At 55.0% G+C, this 23,567-nt stretch overlaps 1 protein-coding gene across 2 annotated transcripts; it reads right to left on the bottom strand.

Annotated features, from left to right (window-relative positions):
* Window positions 1-1,254: 1,254 nt before the first annotated feature.
* Window positions 1,255-15,344, bottom strand: ZNF696 (zinc finger protein 696). 2 transcript variants are annotated; one of them, XM_059995409.1, is made up of 4 exons: window positions 10,684-11,020; window positions 9,950-10,062; window positions 9,602-9,705; window positions 1,255-3,968 (listed from the first exon to the last, which is right to left on the bottom strand). In XM_059995409.1, the coding sequence occupies exons 3-4, from the start codon at window positions 9,615-9,617 to the stop codon at window positions 2,863-2,865; spliced, it is 1,122 nt and encodes a 373-aa protein (XP_059851392.1). In that variant the 5' UTR covers window positions 9,618-9,705; window positions 9,950-10,062; window positions 10,684-11,020; the 3' UTR covers window positions 1,255-2,862. The 2 variants fall into 2 exon arrangements, with proteins under 2 accessions (XP_059851392.1, XP_059851391.1); XM_059995408.1 differs by lacking the exons at window positions 9,950-10,062; window positions 10,684-11,020 and adding an exon at window positions 15,172-15,344.
* Between the last annotated feature and the right edge of the window lie 8,223 nt (window positions 15,345-23,567).

Here is a 23,567-nt window from a genome sequence, read left to right as displayed (position 1 = left end):
TTCCTGGGCTCTCTATTCTGGTGATCCGTATGTCTGTTTTTGTGCCAATACCATGTTGTTTGATTACTGTAGCTTTGTAGTATTGTCTGAAGTCTGGGAGGGTTATGCCTCCTGTTTTGTTCTTTTTCCTCAGGACTGCTTTGGCAATTCTGGTCGTTCATGGTTCCGTATAAATTTTAGGATTACTTATTCTAGTTCTGTGAAAAACGTCATGGGTGATTTGATGGGGATCACATTGAATCTGTAGATTGCTTTGGGTAGTCTGGCCATTTTAACAACATTAATTTTTCCAACCCAACAGCCTATCTTTCCATTTTAAATCATCTTCAGTTTCCTTTATCAATGTTTCATAGTTCTCAGCATATGAGTCTTTCACCTCCTTGGTCAGGTGTGTTCCTAAGTATTTTTGTTTATTTTTTTGATGCGATCTTAAAAGGGATTTTTTTTTTTTTTTTTTACTTTCCCTTTCCAATATGTCATTGTTAGTGTAAAGCAACAGGTTCCTGTATGTTGATATTGTATTCTGCTACCCTGCTGAATTTATGAGTTCTAGTAGTTTTTGTGTGGACCCTTTAGGGCTTTCTATATACAGTATCATGTCATCTGCATATAATGACAATTTTATCTCTTCCCTTGTAATCTGGATCTTTTATTTCTTTTTCTTGTCTGACTGCTGGGGCGAGGACTTCCAGTACTGTCTATGTTGAACAGAAATGGTGACAGCGGGCATCCTTGTCTTGTCCAGATTTTAGCGGGAAGGTGTCTGGTTTTTCAAACACTTCATGTGTAACTACTCTCTTGCCTGCATTATCTGGCAATTTCAGTATCTGCAGTTTTTGTGGTTTTATATCTGTTCTTTGTTGACTTTGTAGATCCCCAGTCAATGAGACTCACCTTCCTGTGTACTTGGTGATTTCTGTAAGCTCACTGCTTTGATCTCATGAGCAGGGACACTACAGGGTCTAAGTAGGAAAAATTTTCCTCCAAAGAGCTACCTGCGAGGCACAAACCTGGGCCCTGGCTTAGCATGGGAGCTCCAGGCTTAGCTTTCCACGTTACCTTGGCCCAATAGCTGTGGTGCCTGAATGCACTCTGTGGGCAACTCTGCCCCTACAGGCTGCGCAACCCTGTAGCCTAAGCTCACACCATAAATGAAACAAGGTGCCAACAAGAGCCCTAGAACCGAGCTACTGTTTTGGAAGTCCCAGCCAGCTACAGGACCCAAATAATTCAGTCAGTAGTTAAACTAGAGCAGACAGTTCCCACAAAGTGGCACCAAACCACAGCTTGACTAGGACGGATTTGGGTCCTGCAGCTGGACCCCCCAGGACTTGTGGCCAGGTGACTGCTCAGATTTGTCTTAGTCATTACAGTAAACTTTCAATAACATGACCTCACTCAATTTGTTACAGCCGTTTTATGACATGTACAGAGTATCATCCCCAACAAAGACACCTGTCGCTTCCTATCTGGCAAATAGCATTTGTAGGAATCTGTAACACTACCGTACTGTGATATGAAATATCAGATCATGAGCAGTGAGCTCACCTAGACTACTGTTTTACATACACTTTTTGTCTGATCTCCCAGCTACGAACTGGAAGGTCCTATGGGTAAGCACACTTCTCATGCTCTTCACAGTCTGCTAGTGTGCCCTTACCTTTGCTTTGTACACATTTAATCCATCTGCTCAGGAATCCCCTCCCCTGGGTGTTCACCCCCGTTTTCCCCTTGCCCCAGTCTTGTTTCCTGCCCTCCTGTGTCACTAGTTCCCTCTATATACTTCTGTTATTGGACTTCTACCTACAGTCCTTGAATGCAGCTAGCACAGTGGCTTTGTGTTTCCTACAACAGTGGCGTAGAGCCTGGACAGCTAAGTGCTTAGGAAATGTCTGTTGGAAGCACAAACATCTTAAACTTGTTTTATCTTATACTACCTTCCTAAGCCTGAGAAGAGTTCTGTATACTCCGAAATGGCATGAAAACAAGTGAATCAGTACCTCCTCCTTGCGGCCAAGCCTATGGTCTCTCCTCTATGCCTGTCTTTCATAAACTCCCCTGCATATTTCACGTACTTATTTTTTTGTGGAGTGCACATCCTGTATCCGGGGCTGTGCTAAAATAATTTTAGCTACAGGGGCTCATACTTTGATAAAAGACACAGACATAAGCATATAGCTTTGATACAGGGTAGAAAGTGATTCTTGACTTTTCAAAAGAGCTATGAAACTGAAAAAAAACACGAAAGAACCCCCAAAACCTACTGATACATGGATAAACCTCAAAAAACATTAAGCAAAGGGAAAAAGACATAAAAGAGTATAAATTATATCACTATTTATATAACGTTCTAGAACAAGCAAAACTATAGTGACAGAAACGAGATCACTGGTTGCCTCTCAGGATGAGGGGCTGACTTGAAGGGGCATAAGGAGACTTTCTGGGGTGATGGAAATAGTCTACATCTTCAGAGTGTGGTGGTTGTAAAGGTCAAAGCACATTGTACTGTTGAAACTCATAAAACCAAACACTTAAGATTTATGTGTTCCACTATATGTAAATTATACTTCAGGAAAAAACCCAGTGCTGTGAAAATGAAATAAATTAACTTCCGAGGCACACGTTGCCATCACGTCTCCTTCCCCAAGGCTCCTCTTTCCTTTCCAGTGCTCCTGGCAAGGCGGCGGCAGACAAACTGCAGGCCTCCACGGGCAGGCTTGGAGACCAGCAAGACAGTTTTATCCTCTTCATGTGGGGCAAAGTACACAAAGCTGGGGGAGTGGGCAAAAAGTGAAGGGTGTTGTACCCACACTCCAATCTTCTTTACTCAATTTTCCACTCCATGTTCACCCCCCAACAGGCTCACTCCGTGCCGTGAACTCGCTGGTGCTGGATAAGATGAAAGCTCAGGCGGAAGGCCCTGCCACACCTGGCACAGTGGAAAGGCTTCTCCCCAGTGTGGATCCTCTGGTGCCGGAAGAAGCCCGACAGGGCCCTGAAGGCGCGGCCACACTCACCGCACTCGTAGGGCTTCTCCCCGGTGTGGATGCGCCGGTGCTCACTGAGGAAGGAGCTGCGGCTGAAGGCGCGCCCACACTCCTGGCAGGCGTAGGGCTTCTCCCCAGTGTGGACCCGCTGGTGCTGAATGAGGTTGGAGCTCTGGCTGAAGGCTTTCCCACACTCTTTGCATTCGTAAGGATTCTCTCCGTGGTGAATTCTCTGGTGCCGGACGACGTTTGAGCTATGGATGAAGGTTTTCCCGCACTCGCTGCACTCATACAGCCGCTCGCCAGTGTGAATTCTCTGGTGCTTAATGGCATCTGACCTCTGACTGAAGGACCTGCCACACTCAGCACATTCGTAGGGCTTCTCTCCCGTGTGGATTCTCTGGTGTCTGATGAGGTTGAAGCTCTGGCTGAAGGCCTTCCCACACTCCTTACAAACGTAAGGCCTCTCCCCGTTGTGAATGCGCTGGTGCCTGACGACGTGGGAGCTGTGGATGAAGGCCTTCCCACAGTCGCTGCACTCGTAGGGTTTCTCCCCAGAGTGAATGCTCTGGTGTTTCACCACATCTGAATAGCATTTGAAGCTCCTGTCGCAGGTGCTGCATCGGTAAGGCCGTCCTTTCCAGTGGCCTCTCCTATCGGCTGTGGAGGCTGCATTCAGGGTGACCTCTGACCCGGACACACTGTCCTCATGGCCATTCTGCCCTCCAGTTTCCTCATAAACAACTGGTCTCCGAGGGGAACCTTTGGGCCTCTCTCTAGCTTCCTCATTCCCACAAGGGTCTGGAAACCGCAGTGTCCGGGGAGGCCCCCGTAACAGTCCTGGCACAGCCTGTCCACGGCGCCCCCCTTCTTCTAAGGTTGCCTGTCGTAGCATCAGCCCTGGGCTCTGAGCCCCTTGCTCAGCCACCAAAGCAGCGTAGCAGGAAGCCGGGCCGCCACTCGGTGCCTGTGCTAGGAAAGCTGGAAAAGGGGGAGAGACGCACAACTTAGAACTCTGCTGACGACACATGGATGGCACGGGAGAGCCACGTGATGATAGGGAACAGTAAGACGCCACTGGGCAGCAGAAACCCGTTATCCCGCCTGTCCTCCTCCTGCCCAGCTCTCCTCCCCGACTTCTAACACCTGTGGTCGCAGGAATGGACAAGGGACTGGGAGAGAGCTAATCAGCAGGCTTCCCTGTGACTCCAGAAAAGGCCCAAGCCTCTAACCTCAGTCTGCCTGGTCTCACGAGTTGGGGGAGACAGACCCCCAGGCTCTGGTGACACCCTGGTACAGCCTCATGGCCTGGAATGCAGAGAGAAGTGGTTGGCAGCAGAGCAGGCACGTGTGGCCATGTTTGAAAACACTTCCGGTGTCACAGTGGGCAAGGGGCACTCCTGGCACCTAGTGGGGAAAAGCCAGGGAGGCTGCCCCCAACAGAGGCACCTCCAGCCCAAGTGCCCAGGAGTGTGCCCAGAAGGCAGAACCTGGGCTGCCAGACGTCCTAACCAAGAAGCTCAGTCCCCTGGCACAGATGCTGGTCACCACTCTGACACTGGGGCCCAGCCCTCAGCCTCACCTCCCTTCAGGCCGTACATCTCATACTATATGCTCAGGCCAGCAACCCAGACAGGGTGCTTTCTCTTTATTCCTTTTCTGAATGGGATGTTTTTGGTAACCTGTTTTTTCCTCCACACACTGTATGGTGGCACTTGCTAAAATCTAGCCCCAAATGGTGAGACTGAAGAGTGCTGTCTGGGCCAGATCTGGTCAGGAGTAGGGTCAGACAAGGGAGGGAGACAGTGGCCTGGAAGTACTGGGCCTGAAGGGTGGCTCCATGGCTGCACCTCTGGGTCATCCCCAACTCACACCCCGAGGGATGAGGTGCAGGGACACGGTGGCTGAACCACCCGACACGGGGGTTCTGTGACTTCCTGGGAGAGCAGTTCCAGGCGTGTTTGGGGAGCCACGGTCATGTTCTCCCCAGGCTCCCACTGCTGAACCAGAACCTTAGGGTAGAGTATGATGGGGAAAAGCTTGAAATGGCATGTGTCTTTGCCAAGGGAAGATGGCCTGGTTGTTAGCACAGGTCATGTGACAATTCAACAACAGCAACAACAGGCAACTGAATATGAGCCCTCCCCCAAATGTGGCCTGAAATCTTCAGAACAGAGGGGCCTGGAGCCCGAGAGGGAGGTGGCCAGTGGGCGGGAGGCCAGCCAGATTGTCATCCACCACACACTTCCTGGTCACCAACCCTGAGCCTAGGCCAGTTGACACTGCTGGGCCCTGGTGAGACAAAGCCAAGAATTAATACTCTTGTTCCTCAAAGCTGGAGGCATAACCCTCCCTGACTTCAGACAATACTACAAAGCTACAGTAATCAGAATAGCGCGGTACCTACCTAGGGAGACAAAAGACCTGTGTGCAGAAAACTATAAGACACTGATGAAAGAAATTAAAGATCATACAAACAGATGGAGAGATATACCATGTTCTTGGATTGGAAGAATCAATACTGTGAAAATGACTATACTACCCAAAGCAAACTACAGATGGAATGCAATCCCTATCAAATCACCAATGGCATTTTTTACAGAACCAGAACAAAAAATCCTAAAATTTGTATGGAGACACAAAAGACCCCGAATAGCCAAAGCAGTCTTGAGGGAAAAAATCGAAGCTGGAGGAATCAGACTCTACTACAAATCTACAATAATCAAGGGACAATACGGTACTGGCACAGAAACAGAAATATAGATCAATGGAACAGGATAGAAAGCCCAGAGATAAACCCACGCACCTATGGTCAACTAATCTATGACAAAGGAGGCAAGGGTATACAATGGAGAAAAAGCCTCTTCAATAAGTGGTGCTGGGAAAACTGGACAGTTACATGTAAAATAATGAAATCAGAACACTCCCTAACACCATACACGAAAATAAACTAAAAATGGATTAGAGACCTAAACGTAAGACCAGACGCTATAAAACTCTTAGAGGAAGACACAGGAAGAACACTCTTTGACATAAATCACAGCAAGATCTTTTTCGATCCACCTCCTAGAGTAATGGAAATAAAAACAGAGATAAACAGATGGGACCTAATGAAACTTAAAAGATTTTGCAAAGCAAAGGAAACTACAAACAAGACGAAAAGACAACTCTCAAAATATTTGCAAATGAATCAACGGACAAAGGATTAATCTCCAAAATACATAAACAGCTCATGCAGCTCAATATTAAAAAAACAAACAACCCAATCCAAAAATGGGCAGAAAACCTAAATAGACATTTCTCTAAAGAAGACATACAGATGGCCAAGAAGCACATGAAAAGCTGCTCAACATCACTAATTATTAGAGAAATGCAAATCAAAACTACAATGAGGTATCCCCTCACACCAGTCAGAATGGCCATCATCAAAAAATCTAGAAACAATAAATGCTGGAGAGGGTGTGGAGAAAAGGGAACGCTCTTGCACTGTTGGTGGGAATATAAATTGATATAGCCACTATGGAGAACAGTATGGAGGTTCCTTAAAAACTAAAAATAGAACTACCATATGACCCAGCAGTCCCACTACTGGGCATATACCCTGAGAAAACCATAATTCAAAAAGACACATGCACCCCAATGTTCACTGCAGCACTACTTACAATAACCAGGTCATGGAAGCAACCTAAGTGCCCATCGACAGACAAATGGATAAAGAAGATGTGGCCCATATATACAATGGAATATTACTCAGCCATAAAAAGGAGCGAAATTGGGTCATTTGTAGAGATGTGGATGGATCTAGAGACTGTCATACAGAGTGAAGTAAGTCAGAAAAAGAAAAACAAATATCGTATATTAACGCATGTATGTGGAACCTAGAAAAATGGTACAGATGAACCGGTTTGCAGGGCAGAAATAGAGACACAGATGTAGAGAACAAACGTATGGACCCAAGGGGGGAAAGCGGTGGTGGGGGTGCGGGGAGGGTTGTGGGATGAATTGGGAGATTGGAATTGACATGTATACACTGATGTGTATAAAATGGATAACTAATAACCTGCTGTATCAAAAAATACATAAAATTCAAAAAAACCCCACAAAAACCCAGCATGGTATTTGCACAAAAACAGACATATGGATCAATGGAACAGAACAGAGAGCCCAGAAATAAACACACACACCTATGGTCAATTAATCTTAGACAAAGGAGGCAAGAATACAATGGTGAAAAGACAGTCCCTTCAGCCAAGTGGTGCTGAGAAAGCTGGAGAGCCACATGGAAGTCAATGAAGTTAGAACACTCCCTCACACTACACACAAAAATAAACTCAAAATGGCTTAAAGACTTAAACATAAGACAGGACACATAAAACTCCTAGAACAGAACATAGGCAAAACCTTCTCTGACATAAATTGTAGCAATATTTTCTTAGGTCAGTCTCCAAAAGCAAAAGAAATAAAAGCAAAAATAAATGGGACCTAATCAAACTTAAAAGCTTTTGCACATCAAAGGAAACCATAAACAAAACAAAAAGACAACTTATGGAATGGGAGAAAATATTCGCAAACATTGCGACTGACAAGGGCTTAATTTTCAAAATATACAAACAGCTTATCCAACTCAATAACAAAAAAACAACTCAATCAAAAAAATGGGCAGAAGACCTAACAGACATTTTCCCAAAGACATACAGATGGCCAACAGGCACATGAAAAGATGCTCAACATTGCTAGTTATTAGAGAAATGCAAATCAAAACTACAATGAGGTACCACCTCACACTGGTCAAAATGACCATCATCAAAAAGTCTGCAAATAATAAATGCTGGAGAGGGTGTGGAGAAAAGGGAACCCTCCTACACTGTTTGTGGGGATGTAAATTGGTGCAGCCACTATGGAGAACAGTATGGAGGTTCCTTAAAAAACTAAAAATAGAATTACCATATGACCCAGCAATCCCACTCCTGGGCATACATCCAGAAAAAACTCTAATTCGAAAGGATACATGCACCCCAGTGTTCACAGCAGCACTATTCACAATAGCCAAGACACGGAAGCACCCTAAATGTCCATCAATAGATGAATAGATATGGTACATATATATATAATGGAATACTACTCAGCCATAAAAAGAATGAAATAATGCCGTTTGCAGCAACATGCAGCAACAGATTATCATATTAAGTGAAGTCAGTCAGACAAAGACAAATATCACATAATATCACTTATATGTGGAATCTAAAAAAATGATACAGGGGCTTCCCGGCTGGCACAGTGGTTAAGAATCTGCCTGCCAATGCAGGGGACACGGGTTCGAGCCCCTGGTCTGGGAAGATCACACATGCCGCAGAGCAACTAAGCCCGTGTGCCACAACTACTGAGCCTGCACTCTAGAGCCCACGAGCCACAACTACTGAGCCCAAGTGCCACAACTATTGAAGCCTGCGTGCCTGGAGCCCGTGCTCCAAAACAAAGAGAAGCCACTGCAATGAGAAGCCCGCGCGCTGCAACGAAGAGTAGCCCCTCTTCCCTGGTGACGCAGTGGTTGAGAGTCCGCCTGCCGATGCAGGGGACACGGGTTCGTGCCCCGGTCCGGGAGGATCCCACATGCCGCGGAGCGGCTGGGCCCGTGAGCCATGGCCGCTGAGCCTGCGCGTCCGGAGCCTGTGCTCCGCAATGGGAGAGGCCACAACAGCGAGAGGCCCGCGTACCGCAAAAAAAAAAAAAGAGTAGCCCCTGCTTGCCGCAACCAGAGCAAAGCCTGCGCGCAGCAACGAAGACCCAATGCAGCCAAAATAATTTTTAAAATAAAATAAATAAAAATATGGGGCTTCCTTGGTGGTGCAGTGGTCGAGAGTCCGCCTGCCGATGCAGGGGACATGGGTTCGTACCCCGGTCCGGGAAGATCCCACATGCCGCGGAGCGGCTGGGCCCGTGAGCCATGGCCGCTGAGCCTGCGCGTCCGGAGCCTGTGCTCCGCAACGGGAGAAGCCACAACAGCGACAGGTCCACGTACCGCAAAAATAAATAAATAAATAAATAAAAGTAAATTTAAAAAAATGATACAAATGAACTTATTTACAAAACAGAAAGACACACAGAAAACAAACATGTTTACCAAAGGGGAAAGGGAGCGGAGGGAGGCATAAATTAGGGGTTTGGGATCAGCAGCTACACACTGCTATATATAAAACAGGTAAACAAGATCCTACTGTACAGCACATGGAACTATATTCATTATCTTGTAATAACCTATAATGGAAAAGAACACGAAAAAGAACATGTACATATAACTGAATCACTTTGCTGTACACTTGAAAGTAACACAACACGGTAAGTCAACTATAATTTAAAAAATAAAATTCTTGTTCTCAGAGATCTCCAGGTGGGGGGAACCAGAGAAAGAGAGAGCAGGGTATAGAGTGTGTCCAGGAGAACAAAGGAGGGAGGGGCTGAGGGAGCACAGCAGGCATGGAGGTGGGGAGCTGTGATGGTTAGAAGCTGTGATGGTTAGTAGCAGCCAGGCAGATGGACTTGGGAGCCCCGATTCCTAAGCTGTCCCCACGTCCCTGACCCCAGGATGGCCCTCTGGGCCTGCCTGCCTCCCTCACCTGTGCACGTGTCCATCAGGGTCGCCTCTCTGGGGCGTTCTGTGGACTCAGGCTGGGGCTCTGCTTGCTGCTTGCCGCAGAAACACCAGTAGTAGGACACCTGCCTGGGAGAAAGAGAAAGGAAGGGTGGGGGTGAGGTCAGAGTGCCTTCAGAGAAGGGAGGCTCAGAGCCTGCCCAGAGGGCCCTGAAGGAGCCACCTCACTATAAACCAAGGTCTGAATAAGCAAACATCCCAGAAACTAGTGTTCCACGGGACACCCTCTGGGAACTGTCTAGGCCATGCTGGCTCCCCCACCCCCGCCCCCCAGCAGATCAGGAGCAGAGATAGATGTGGCAGCACCTGTTACCTGCCCACTGTGGTCTCAGCTCCACCAGGAACCAACGAGCACCGTTAGTCAGTCCTCGGATGTGTGGAAAAATTTCTATGCATTTATATTTTTTCTTGATAATAACAAAAGATCTGAATATAAACATATGAAACCAAAAAAGTAACGATCTGAATGGCGCAATTCTGGATTGAGGAACGCTTTTGCTAAGCTTGCCACCAAAGGTAAAGTGTGACAGATCTAACTACACAAGGATATTTACTGTCAAAAACAAAAGGAAAAAAAAAAAAACGGAGGGATATTTGCAACACAAAGATTCATATCCTCAATATCTAAAAACCCACTATATATACATGAAAAAGCACGAAAAAACTAGTTAAAGTTATGGACAGGTAACCAGCAGAAAAAAATAAACAAGTAGCTGGGACCTCCCTGGTGGTCCAGTTGTCAAGGAACCGCCTTCCAGTGCAGGGGACACGGGTTCCATCCCTGATCGGGGAACTAAGATCCCACATGCCACGGAGCAGCTAAGCCCGAGCGCCACAAGTACGGAGCCATGCACTCCGGAGCCCATGCGCCCGCAACTAGAAAAGCCCAGGTGCCACAACGAGGGAACCGCGTGCCTCAGCGGAAGTTCCCCCAAGCCACAACTGAGACCCGACGCAGCCTAAAATAAGTAAATATTAAAAAAAAACAATAAGGCTTAAAAACAGTGGCATCTTATGAGCATACAGACAATTAGGGGAAACAGGCACCTTCATACACCGCTGGAAGAAGAAAAAGTGCACTGGACGGCGGATAATTCGATGATTTACAAAGGCCTTAAAATTAAACTGTGATTTCACTTCAGGGAACTGTCTGAGGCTGTCCCGGGGCCTTCACACCGGTCGTCACAATGGGCGGGGAAGGCTGTCCCCGGGGCCGTCACACGGCGGGAGTAGGGCCGCCCCTCGCTTCCGCTCTCCTCCCGGATGTGAGCCCTTTCGCAGGGAGAGCCCAGGACAGATAAGGGCCCCATGCCCCGTAGGGACGGCCCGTCCTTGCGCCCATATTTCTACTTCCCTCGCGGGCGCGGCCCATCGTCTGCCAACCCCTGCCCAAGCCCCGGTCCGCCACCACTTACCCGGAGCCCCCGCCGCCCGCCGGAAGCGCCGCCTCCCTCTCCCGGGCGGCTCGGGCACTTCCGGTGACGTTCTAGGGCGCCGGAGGACCAGCACTCAGCTGCCCTGGAGGCCGCGGGGTGGGGGTGGGGGTGGGGGTGGGCCTGCCTTCGCGAGCTATGCGCGGATTTCCTAGCTTCGCATGCAAGACCCTCGGTTGCTGTCCGGCCACCTTCACACCGACCGCTCCCGCCCCTGCAGGGCTTCACTTCCCGCACCTCTGGGACGCCTCCCGGACCCCCGCCCCGGGCCGCGTGGCCTCCACCAGGTCCAGGCCTGTGGTCCGGGGAGTAAGCCGGGTTAGGTGACCTTGCTGACTGCGGAATAAGCGAATGCACGGACGCATGAAGTCAGCGCCCGTGGAGAAAGGGGGGAGGGGAGGGCGCCCCGAGCCTGCCCGGCCTGGGCGCCAGAGCCTCACAGCGGCTGGTCCTCCGCAGGTGGATCCCCCTCCTAAGCCGGGGGCAGCGCAGAAATCCCCTTCCTCCCGCGCGTCGGGCCGCTGCGCCACATTCTCCGGGTTTCCCTCACCGCTGGTTTTCAGTGACCACACACTTAAGGGCTTGAAGCATCATGCGTTTATGATCTCACGGCTTCCTTGTGTTGCACGAGTCCGGGCACAGCCTGGCCGGTCCTGGGCTGGGGTCTCTCCTAGGCTGCAGGCAAGGTGTTGGCCACGACTGGGGTCTCCCCTGGGGTCTCACGTGGCGGTGGGCAGGATTCAGTTCCCAAGGTCGGGAGTTCTCTGGGCTCCACACGTGACGTGGGGCTGCAGGCTTCCCACAGGAACGGTGGCCTTGGGGTCCTCTGCAGAGTGGGTACTCTTGTGTTTAATCCCGGCTGAGGAACCTTCACAGCGTCTGCCTTAAACACGTGTCGTGGGGCTTAGGCGACGAATGTCCTGTCCCCAGCCCATCGCTGAGTTGTCTCTCCGTGCTCTGGGCACTTTCCTGTAGATGACTCCTGTGGTCTCTCCTCAGCCACCTCATTCTAACCTGCTTCCAGAAACCCCACAGCCCAGAGAGCCCTTGAAATGACTCCCTGCTCCCTGACAATGTCCCTCCGCAAGAGTCTCCTTCTACGGAAGTCGCTGCTCTGGCACCCACCCCGGGTTCTTAGCCCAGACAGAAGCACGGGTGCAGACTGGCACCCTCACAGCTGGGCTGGGCCTTTGATGGTGGCCCAGTGCCCGGATGGCAGCAGACCTTACCTCCATCAGCTTCCACCCACCTGTCCAGTGTCACCTCTTCCTCCAGCTCCCCCCAACTGTGAAACCAGTCACCGCTCCCTGAACACGCCAGGCTCGTTCTCGCCTCCCTCTGAGCTTTGCCCATTCCCTTCCCTTTCCGCATCACTGGACACAGGTCGCACCTCTCCAGCTGGAATCCTGCAACCACGTGTCCTCTGGGCGTCACGTGGAGGGACATGGTGTCCACGGGCTCTTCACTGGCTAGTGACCATTTTGATCACACGGTCAGTGTCCTCTGGTTTTTTGACCATGTGGGCACCATTTTCCCCTTGCAAGGAATAAATCATCTCGGGAGAAAAGAAAGGCTGAGGAACTGCTCCACACTATAGATTCCTCAGGAGACACAGTGACCACAGGCAGGCTAGGATCCCAGAATGGATGCTGGGTTGGAGGGAAAATGCCACGAGCACAACGAGAAGGCTTGCTTTGCTGAGCATTGTATCAATGTCCAATTACCTGGGTTTGGTACCTGCACTGTGGTTTTGTAAGAGAATGTCGTTGAATATAGGAAATACACACTAAAGGGTTACGGTACCAAGAGACATAATGGATGCAATCCATTCTAAAAAGATTCGGGGAAGAAATCTGTATAGATATAAAAAAACTAAAAGGTACATTTCTGCCCTGTGGTGTGAACTAGTGTGATTTCTTTCTACTTTTCCCCATTTCCCAAATTTTCTATGACATATTCTGTTTATACAATAGGGAAAACGGGCTTTGCCAAAAGTTTTCTCAAAAAGTGGAATCTTGACAAACAGCAGTCATTGATGATCTTGGAAAACACGGAGAAGCCTGTTTTGTTTTTAAGCCCCAAAGCAGATCATAAATTGCATACTGAGTTTGTTTTCCGATGGTGCAGATGAGGCCGACAACCACACCCCAGGACGCAGGTGGCGAAAGGTTTTTTTCTCCAGATGTTCCCACGTGTCCCAGTTTCCTATCACGCACGTGTCGCTTCTACAACCAGGTGCCCGGAGGGAGCTTTCTTGTTCAGAGGCTACGACGACGGCTTCCTCATGGGACACACACTGGCTTTTCTTTTCCGAAAGGTTCAGGGGTGCATCTGGGGGCCTGTGGCTTGCTTCTGCTCGGGACCCCTTCCTTCTGGGAATGCTCCTCTCCCTCTCTTCCCCTAGGTCACTCTGGAACCCCCACCACCCGCTTCTCCAGGAGCTGGGGCGAGAGAGGGCGCTGTACTCTGCAGCCCGGGCTGAGATGGTGTCAGACCTGGGGAAGGCCAGTCAGCGGTTGGAGCCCGAGGCCACATGGGGCCTGCAGAGATGAGAGGCAGGGAGGGGCCAGAGACCTCTCTGACAGCCTAGAAAATCCAGATTCCTGGGGGTCCTGAAGCAGCTCCTTAATCCTGCGCGCTGCCCGAGCCAGTGCCGAGGGGCTTCTGTCGCTTGCTTTGTTCATGGGTAGTGGGACCACTCAGCTTCCAGGACCAGGCCCTGGCCGGTGCCCAGAGGGCCGGACAGGCTTCAGTGGTGCCAGGGCTGGGCCGGCACGAGGTGCGGAGGGCTGAACTCAAGCTGGCCTGAGGCCCCAAGCGCGCATGTGGTCTGTCCCTCCACTAACAGCCCCAGGGGGACGGTGCAGATACCACTCAGTCTGCCTGCTCCCAGCCACACTCTCCTTGAACAGCCCTGCACTGTGTTCATCTCCTCTTCTGATATTAACCCCCAGAGAGGCTGTGTTTCCAGAGGAAGGAGCTGGGACATGGAGAAGGCAATCACCACACCTCATTCAGTCAAGCCTGACTGCGCTGTGCTGACAGATGGGCACTGAATCTCCCCGCTGGAAGCCAGTTCCCTGTTCACCACTGGTCAGCGGCTCTGCTCTGCCCGTCTTCCTCCATCCAGGGCCAACAAAACAGGTGCCACTGGAATGCTGCTGCTGGTCGCTGCGGGTGCAGGACAGAAAGGTGGACGAAGCCCGCTGGGTCTTCCCAGTTCCCTTTTACTGCCCTGAGCAGCTGGGGAGAGATGAAGGGCCGAGCACAGTGGACAGGCCTTCCAGCGGGCGGCTGGGTGGCAGCAGCAGGGCCAGGAGGGGAGGAACCAGGTAGTCTGGACCCCCACCAACAGCCTAAACAGTTTTCTCTTTGGGACCAAAACCAGCTTCAGAATGCAAGAGCTGATGCCGGAGTAGCCCTGAGCTTCCTCAGTACCTGCAACCTGCAAGCCGCAACCTTCCCAACTCTGGACTCCCCGCCATCCCCGGGGCCCCTCTGGAGCCTCTCCCGCAATCCCGCCCAAACGGGGCTCCCCGCACCAGTCTCCTGCCAGCCCACCCTATGTGTTGAGGCTTTTCACTGCAGAGGCATCAGTAAACGCTGAGTACATGCCCACCACGCACTGCATTTATTTGTAACAAATTATAAAAATCATAAAGCACACATAAAAATTAAAACATCTTAAAAAGATGATCTAGGGACTTCCCAGGTAGTCCAGTCGTTAAGACTGCGCACTTCCAGTGCAGGGGGCCTAGGTTCGATCTTTGGTCAGGGAACTAGATCCTGCATGCCGCAACTAAGAGCCGGAAAGCCGCAACTAAAGATCTCCCGTGCAGAAACAAAAAGATCCCCCACGAGGCAACTAAGATCCCGTGTGCTGCAACTAAGACATGGCGCAGCCAAATAAGTAAATAAATAAATAAATATTAAAAAAAAAATGATCCAAAAACTAGAAATAAGCTTGCCGACGCATCACAAGGGAAAACCTCCAGTATCGTGAGGGCTACTCTTAGCAAAAGCAACACTCCGAAAACGCCAGCCCGACTTCCGCTCCTGAACATTCGCTCCCACAAGCCACGAGGCAGTCGAGGGGACTCACCTGAGCGCAGGCATCCGGAGAGCCACTGCGGCCACTTCCCACGAACGTTATCCATGTCCGGGCCTGTGCTCTAGCCTCTTCTCACGGCACCACAACCAGAGAAAACACCCACTAGTCTCAACTAAGCTCGAAGCTCCAAACTCTTGAATGGTCTTCTGCTCCTGCTCTCCCAGGGTCAGGCGCCCCCTTGCGGCGCCCCGCCCCTTGCGGCGCCCCGCCCCTTGCGGCGCCCCGCCCCTTGCGGCGCCCCGCCCCTTGCGGCGCCCCGCCCCTTGCGGCGCCCCGCCCCTTGCGGCGCCCCGCCCCTTGCGGCGCCCCGCCCCTTGCGGCGCCCCGCCCCTTGCGGCGCCCCGCCCCTTGCGGCGCCCCGCCCCTTGCGGCGCCCCGCCCCTTGCGGCGCCCCGCCCCTTGCGGCGCCCCGCCCCTTGCGGCGCCCCGCCCCTTGCGGCGCCCCGCCCCTTGCGGCGCCCCGCCCCTTGCGGCGCCCCGCCCCTTGCGGCGCCCCGCCCCTTGCGGCGCCCCGCCCCTTGCGGCGCCCCGCCCCTTGCGGCGCCCCGCCCCTTGCGGCGCCCCGCCCCTTGCGGCGCCCCGCCCCTTGCGGCGCCCCGCCCCTTGCGGCGCCCCGCCCCTTGCGGCGCCCCGCCCCTTGCGGCGCCCCGCCCCTTGCGGCGCCCCGCCCCTTGCGGCGCCCCGCCCCTTGCGGCGCCCCGCCCCTTGCGGCGCCCCGCCCCTTGCGGCGCCCCGCCCCTTGCGGCGCCCCGCCCCTTGCGGCGCCCCGCCCCTTGCGGCGCCCCGCCCCTTGCGGCGCCCCGCCCCTTGCGGCGCCCCGCCCCTTGCGGCGCCCCGCCCCTTGCGGCGCCCCGCCCCTTGCGGCGCCCCGCCCCTTGCGGCGCCCCGCCCCTTGCGGCGCCCCGCCCCTTGCGGCGCCCCGCCCCTTGCGGCGCCCCGCCCCTTGCGGCGCCCCGCCCCTTGCGGCGCCCCGCCCCTTGCGGCGCCCCGCCCCTTGCGGCGCCCCGCCCCTTGCGGCGCCCCGCCCCTTGCGGCGCCCCGCCCCTTGCGGCGCCCCGCCCCTTGCGGCGCCCCGCCCCTTGCGGCGCCCCGCCCCTTGCGGCGCCCCGCCCCTTGCGGCGCCCCGCCCCTTGCGGCGCCCCGCCCCTTGCGGCGCCCCGCCCCTTGCGGCGCCCCGCCCCTTGCGGCGCCCCGCCCCTTGCGGCGCCCCCGCGCGTGCCCTGGCCTCGGAGCGCAAAGTGCTCGCTGCCAAGTGTCGGTTAACCCCGTGCATTTTTTTGAAAGGGACAAGACTGTTTCGGGTCGGGGATAAGTACCCGTAGTACAAGCCCGCAAATATTTCGTTCAGGACATGTGTTCGTTCGTACATGTCTTTTGGGCATATTAATCCTATTTTTAAAATAACCCTTAACATGCAAGTCCGTTGGTCGCCTGACAGCTGTACACCATCTTCCCTAGTGCCTGAGCTCTCCTGTAGGCCTCGGCCAGGGCTACCATTAGGGGGACCACGGGGCGCTCAGGCCCTACATTTCCCTTCGTGTCTGTCAGCAGCAAAGCCGCTAGGTCTCCCAGGAAGAGAAAGGGCGTGGCCGCCTCGCGTCGACCTTCTGTCCCGCCCGCGACCGGGACTCTGTTCGCACTTGTTTCCCTGGGCGGCCCTGGGGCGGCGAGGGCTGGGGGAGCGTGCGGGCGAGGGGGCGAGCGCCGGCATCTTAACTGGGGTGCAGGGGCCACCTTCAGCGATGGTCCGCGTGCTGCTCTCCCCGCGCCCCCAGCAGCGCGCGGCAGGCATCCATGGCGTCCACAGCGCCCTCTAGTGGAAGGTCGGCTTGGCGCGGCACAGGCCCCGGTGGACCCCTGCGGTCCCAGTCAGCGGAAAGGGTTCTCCCGGGTGAGGACGCGCTGGTGCCAGAAGCAGCCCGACAGGGCCCTGCAGGCGCGGCCGCGCTCGCCGCACTGGTAGGCCTTCTCCCCGGTGTGGACCCGCTGGTGCTGAACGAGGCTGGAGCTCTGGCTGAAGGCCTGACCGCACTGCTGACACGCAAGGGGCTTCTCGCTGTTGTGGAACCGCAGGTGCTGCGTGAAGTGAGAGCTCTGCACGAAGGCCTTCCCGCAGTGGCCGCACGCGTAGGGCTTCTCGCCAGTGTGGACCCGCTGGTGCTTCACCAGGTCCGACTTGCGGCACTGGGGAGGCTTTTCCCTGCTTGGAGGCTGCCACTGCTCCAGGATGTGGGCCCCTCACGGGGCGGCCTCGGGGCGCACGGCCCGGTGCAGTGCTGCTTCGCCCGCCGGGGCTCCCCACGCCTGCTGGATTCTGAGCGGCTCCTCCAGCTGGGTCGCAGCTACCCGGGCTCCCTCCTGCGCGGTCTTCCTGGCGGGTCACCAGGCTGGCTTCCTCGGGACCTGCCTGGTGCACGCAGGCCTTGTGTGGCAGCCCTGCCCGCCCCTGTGAACCCCGATGGCTTCTGCATGGCCCGGCAGGTCCCTGGACCTGTGGCCCGGACCTTAGAACCTTGGTCCCCGGGACACCCTGCGGTTCTGCCCGGAATCTGCTCCTCACTCTGAACTCCGTCCTCATGGTCTGAAACCAGAAAGGGAGGCAGCAAATGACACCAGACTCTGAACCAGAGCACGGAGAGACTTCGACAAAGGCCGCATCATCTCATTTAAATCAGCGGGGCGGGAACAAGGAAATTAGGCCCTCTGTCTGGGATGGGGTTATGCAGGGATCAAGGTCAGGGAGCGGAAGGGTGTTAGAAGGACACAAACTCCCAAAACACTCTTAAAGAAAAAGAAATCTGGGAGCGCTCCTAACCACTTCCAGTTTGGTGCTCTCTGATTCCAAACGATTTTTGCTCAAAAACTCTTAAAGTTAAGACAAAATTTTAAAAAAAGAAAAGAATTCTGTTAAAACCTGTCCTCCTTGAGGACTAGCCTTCCATTTCCCCTGAGATCCGGGGCCTCGCTGATCCCTGTGGCAAGGCAGCAGCGCTGGTGGGGGGGGGCGCTGGGAACAGCCCGAGGAGGCTGCACACTGAATGACAGATGTTAAGGTCAGGATCTGTGGCCCAAGGGACAAAGACTGGGGCTCGAGAGGGGTGTACCATGTCCCTGGGTCCCCGCCTCCGGAAGAGGAGAGCCTGGCCCGGTCCCCTCGGCAGGCAGAGTGGGGGGGTGAGGTCACAGCGGGTGGCGGCGCTGCCATCGGTGAGATGAGGATTCGTGCTGATCCGTGGAGAGGTCCCGGGGAAAACACACCCCAGCTGTGCAGACGGGGCCGTGCCCAGAGCCAGATGCTCTCCCCAAGGGCACATTGGCCTGGACTTAGCAAGGTGCACCTGGACACTCCAGGATGAGCTTCTCTGAAAGGGAAACCCGGGCTTTCCCGGGATTTTCAAATCTTCCAGCGGACTCCCTAAAATAAGGAGTGGGAGAAGCATGGTTTGGGAACCTGGCCTGTGCCCGTCCAGGCCCTGGGCCCAGCAGGCCGGGGGCGCCCTCCTCGCGCACGGACGAAGCTCGGGCGCCAGGGGTCGAGGCCGCCGGCCATGGTACCGAGAGCGGCAGGGGGCGCGGCTGGCTGGTTGTGCTGACGGCGGGAGGGTAGGCCTGAGGGAGCCGGGCGCGACGCCGCGTCCCCCACCGGCCCGGCTGCAGGGCCCAGCGACCAGCACCGCGGGGCCTCTCACCCACCGCTCCCCGGGCCCCGGCGGGAGAGCCGGAAGCGCGCGACGCGCCCACAGGGAGCCCCGCCCCGCGCCGCGCCGCCGGCACTTCCGGGAGCTCTAGGAAGCTCAGGGGACCCTCTCGGGGGTCCCCGCGGGGGGACTCGCCCAGGGGAGCCGCCGGGGGGAGGGCTCCTGGGGCGGAGTTCCGGGTTGAGGCTCGGGGGACCCGGAGAGCCTCAGGGCCGTGGACCTGCGCCCGGAGGCGTGCGCACGTCCCTGGAGCTGTCCGAGGTGCTGGGCTGCACCGCCGATGGGGCCTCGGAGAAGTCGGCGAGGCAGAGACCTTGGGAGGGAAAGAGCAAGGGGACCGGGCGTGTAGGGCCAGGAAGGCCGTAGGAAGGGCTCTGGGGAGGAATGACGCACTGGGGGTGTCAGAACTAAATCCGGATTCCCTGACTCCACCCCAGGCCTATTGGATCTGTCTTCCCTGGTGTGGGGCCTGGGAATCTGTGTTTTTCAGCAAACTCTGCCCCCAGGAGGAGCCTCTGATACTCTTTCCTCAGGGGTCTGGGTCTGGCATAACCCCTCCTTCAGCTCAGAGACCCCTGTCAGAGACCCCTGAAGAACAGTTTGTCTCACTTTCCCTAGTGGAGTTGGAAAAGTCCGGCCAGATCTGATTTAGCCTGCAGCCTTGGGTTTAAGAGATAAAGTCAGGGGATCTGACCATTGATACACTTGGGTGACCCCAGTGACTGTTTAACCGTGCATCAGTGCACAGGCCGCCACCGCGCTGCGCACCGAGGACAGAGTTGGGTGTGACGTGCTGTGTGGAAAAGCAGCCTCCTAGATGGGGACATGCACAGCCCAGAGCAGGTGCTCAGAAAGGGTTTACTGAATGAATGGGATGGAAATAAATAAGCGTAATAAACTATCATGAGGGAGGATGTGTATTTTCCAGGTGGGAAGTGGACGTTAACTTCTGCTTCTGGCCTGTGCTCTGCTGGTTCTTCACATGATGGTCTAATTTAGCGCTCACAGAACCTCGTGATGTATCCCATAGAATCACTATCGCCAATTTACCGATGCAGCTTAGAGAGGATACGGACCTTGCCCAGGTGGCATAGAAATGAGCGGCAGAGCTGGGCTACGAAGTAGAGTGAGTGTCCTTAGAAGCTGGATGTGGGGAGAGCCTGCCTTCCTGCCCACCTGCTTGGGGCACACGGCACAGGGCAGATGAGTCCATAGACCACGTCTTGGCTTCCACCTCTGGGCCATCATTAATCTGGGGTCTCTCCAAGTCCAAAACCCTTGGGATACTGAGGTAGCCCGATATGGAATGTTGCATAGCAACTGAAAAAGACAAGCGCGTGGACAATACTGGTACTGAAAACGTGTGCAGAGGACCTTATGGTTCTGTTTGCTCATCCCAGCATCCTGCAGCCAGCCATGGGTGTGACCTTGAATCAGGCTGAATGACGATCTCTGGGCCACCTCCCTGATTACAGCCCTTGGCCCAGGGACGGACAGCGAGTGCACGAGAGCCCAGCAGGAACCAGCAGAGCCCTTCCCCGGGACGCTTCCCTTACCGTTCTAGTGGTGAAAATAGATACGAATGGGTCTGGGGCTGCTTTGAGCTCTGCTCTGCGTCACGGGGAGAGAGCACATCCGTATCAGGAGGAATGAGGCCAACCCTGTGGCATTAAGTACAGTCTTATCCTTGCTTGAGACGGTTAATTCTATGCGTCAACTGGACGGGGCCACAGGGCGTCTAGATATTTGGTCAAACGTTATTCTGAGTGAGATCAACATCTGAGGCAGCAGACTGAGTAAAGCAGGTTGTTCTCCCTAACGTGGGTGGGCCCCAGCCAATCAGCTGAACGACTGAATAGGACAAAAAGACAAAGTAATACGGAACTCCTGTCTGACTGTTGAGCTGGGGCGTCAGTCTCACTCTACCTTTGGACTTGGACTGAAACACTGGCTTTCCTTGGGTCCTGGGCCTGCCGGTTTTCAGACTGGAACTATGCCATCGGCGCTCCTGGGTCTCCAGCATCCTGACTGCAGGTCTCAGAACTTCTCAGCCTCCATAATCTCGTGAGCCAATTCCTAAGAATACCTACCTACCTATCTACCTATCTCTCCAATTGAGTCTGTTTCTCTGGAGAGCCCTAATACATCTTTTTCTTTTTCCTAATTAGAAAACAAATTTGGGGACTAATAGCTTGTCCAACCTTACACTTCAGTGTAGAGTTGGGCTTTAAGTTTCAAAGTCGATTCTCTTAACCATCATGCCACACTGCTTATATCATGTAAAAATAAAACCCCTTGTATCCAACTGAAAAGTGTCCACATTTAGGCCCAGCTTTGTCGTTATTTCCCGACTCACAGGCACACGCAGCCCGCTCTGCGCCGCACAGAGCCCGAGATGGACTGTCAGCTCCTGGACCCTCTTCCCTGTGTGGGGCCCTGGGAGCTCCTCACAGGGCCACCTTTCTTTAGGGCTCAAGCTCCTATAGGGCTTTTATTTACTTCTAGGGCCGAAAGGAGATACTGCCCCTACACAAGTGACCACTTCCTGGGCTCTGAAATGCACAGGGACCGCTTTCCTGGTGCCTCACTCTGTCTCCCTCAATGTTTACACTCGCCGTGGCCGGCCCTGGCCCCAGGTGGCTTTCTGCTGAGGCTGTCCGTTAACAGTGTTCCTGACCTGTCCCTGGTTGTCGACAGAGCCTTTCCAGGAGCCCCTTTTATGGGTTTTTGCTGTGTGCCTGGTGGCGTGCAAAGGATTCTATGGCCATCCTCCCAATCACCCTGTGCGGTGCCAACAGACGGCTGCCCCTATTTCCAGAGGAGGAAACAGGCTCTGTGAGGGACAGTAAGTGCCTGGGCTGGCATCAGGGCAGCCTGGGCAACCCTAACCCTGGTCTCCCGGAGACCAGTGGGTCACTCCAGGGAACAGCATGAGGCTGGCTGGAGCCGAGGACACGGGCCCGGGTGGGAGGGAGTGCAGCCCATGGGGTTGGAGATAACAGGGTCAGCGGGAGGCGAGGGACAGTGGCCGCTGAGCTAGAGACACTCGCAACCAGGGCTGGATAGAGGCTCCAGAGCAGGCCGGGGCACAGAGCTGGAACCGGAGGATGACCATGGCGGGGGAGGAGGGGCGTGACGCCTGTGCCGGACACGAGGCAGGAGGACAGTGCAGAGACTCCGGGCTGTACCCACGTCCCAGGAGCGGTCAGGGGTCGAGAACCATAACGTCCTGTGCAACCAGATACTGATAAACCTGGGCAGCCACAACGGGCAGAGAAGATGCCCTGAGGAGTCCTTGTCTCGGTCCTGCCGGGCGTTCAGGGTTCCCGGGAAGTGCTGAATGCATCAGACGGAACCCTCGAGAGAGAACCGGTCCCAAGCCGGCAAATGCAAATGCCATTCAGCCCATCTCGGCGGGCCGCATGCGACAAGGGGGGACACAGAGCCTTTGCTGAGAGTTCACCTCCTGGCACCGAGGAGCTGCAGCTGGGGGCGGTTGATTCCACGCTCCCCTCCTCTGGGCAGCCTTCCTAGCTTGCACGCCTGCTGCTCAGTGGCCTGGGAGCTCCCGCCCTGTCCCTGTCCCGTCACCGAGGGTCTGCCGGGCCACCTCCAGGACAGTCTAGGACAGTGTGGAGGACCGCCAGGCTCTGCTCTGGGGCTGCCCGCTAAGTCCGGTTGTGGTGCAGGTATCCGAGTCCAGCCTTGGTGCTGAGGCTGCAGGATGACCCCTCCGGAGCACAGGCTGAGCCACCGCTCCCCGGAAAGCCCTGGGGGCTCTGCTCGCCCGCTCCGCGGCCTGGCTGCCCAAGGTGGAAGCTTCACGATACCCAATAGCCACGTGGTATTAGGGACAGGGGGCTGGGGAGAAGGCGGATGTCCCCCATCTTCCAGGGTGCCACAGTGCACCAGCAAAGACGACTCAAGGAGGTGTTCTGACCCTCGTGGGGGAGTCCAAAGCGCTTGATGGCCTCGGGGCCCTGGGAGTGTAGCCTGGAGAGGCGGGGCAGCCCAACCACAGGGCTCTCCATTGGGGTCACTGGGAAAGAGGATGTGGAGGCGAGGCGGAGTTATACCCTGGAGAGGGGCCGGGCAACTCCTCCGTGTGTGGTGCAGGCGGCAGGGGTGGGGGTCCAAAAGCTGTCCAGGAAGGAGCAGGCAGGAAGGCAGACAGAAGGCGCCCCACCCAGCTGGGCTCTCCCCTTTACCACAGGGGCTGGGGAGCTACAGGGCAGTCATGGCAGATCTGAAGCCGGCTACAGCCAATGCCCAGCTGCAGTCGCCTAGACCTGTCAAGCGGGGAACCCCCTGGGGCCCCGGCTTCCTGGGGCTGGAGGCAGCTATGAAGGCTGGGCAGGGCCACCTTCCACTGAAGCCCGCTGGCCTCAGGCAGCCACCAGTAGGTGCAGAGGCAGGGTGAGAAGGCAAACAGAGCAGATCCGAGGGCTTGCTGCAGAGAGAACATGCCACACACATTCTCCCAGATGCATGAGGAAACCAAACCGCCAGAGACTACAGCCCAGGGGGAGAGCGGGCAGCCCGGGCCCCCCCACCCCAATCTGGAAACCACCCGTCCTGGGGTGCCTGACCCCGCCCTGGCTATGGCTCTGGTAAGTCACGACGCCCGCAGGCCTCGGCCGCTAGGGCACGCGGTGGGCTCTGCCGACAGGAGCCCTCAGGGATGGGGGG

The sequence above is a fragment of the Delphinus delphis genome, chromosome 17, assembly GCF_949987515.2.
Source record: "Delphinus delphis chromosome 17, mDelDel1.2, whole genome shotgun sequence".
Classification (NCBI taxonomy): domain Eukaryota; kingdom Metazoa; phylum Chordata; class Mammalia; order Artiodactyla; family Delphinidae; genus Delphinus; species Delphinus delphis.
The sequence above is the reverse complement of the archived record's forward strand: the minus strand, read 5'-3'. Positions and strand labels throughout refer to the sequence as shown.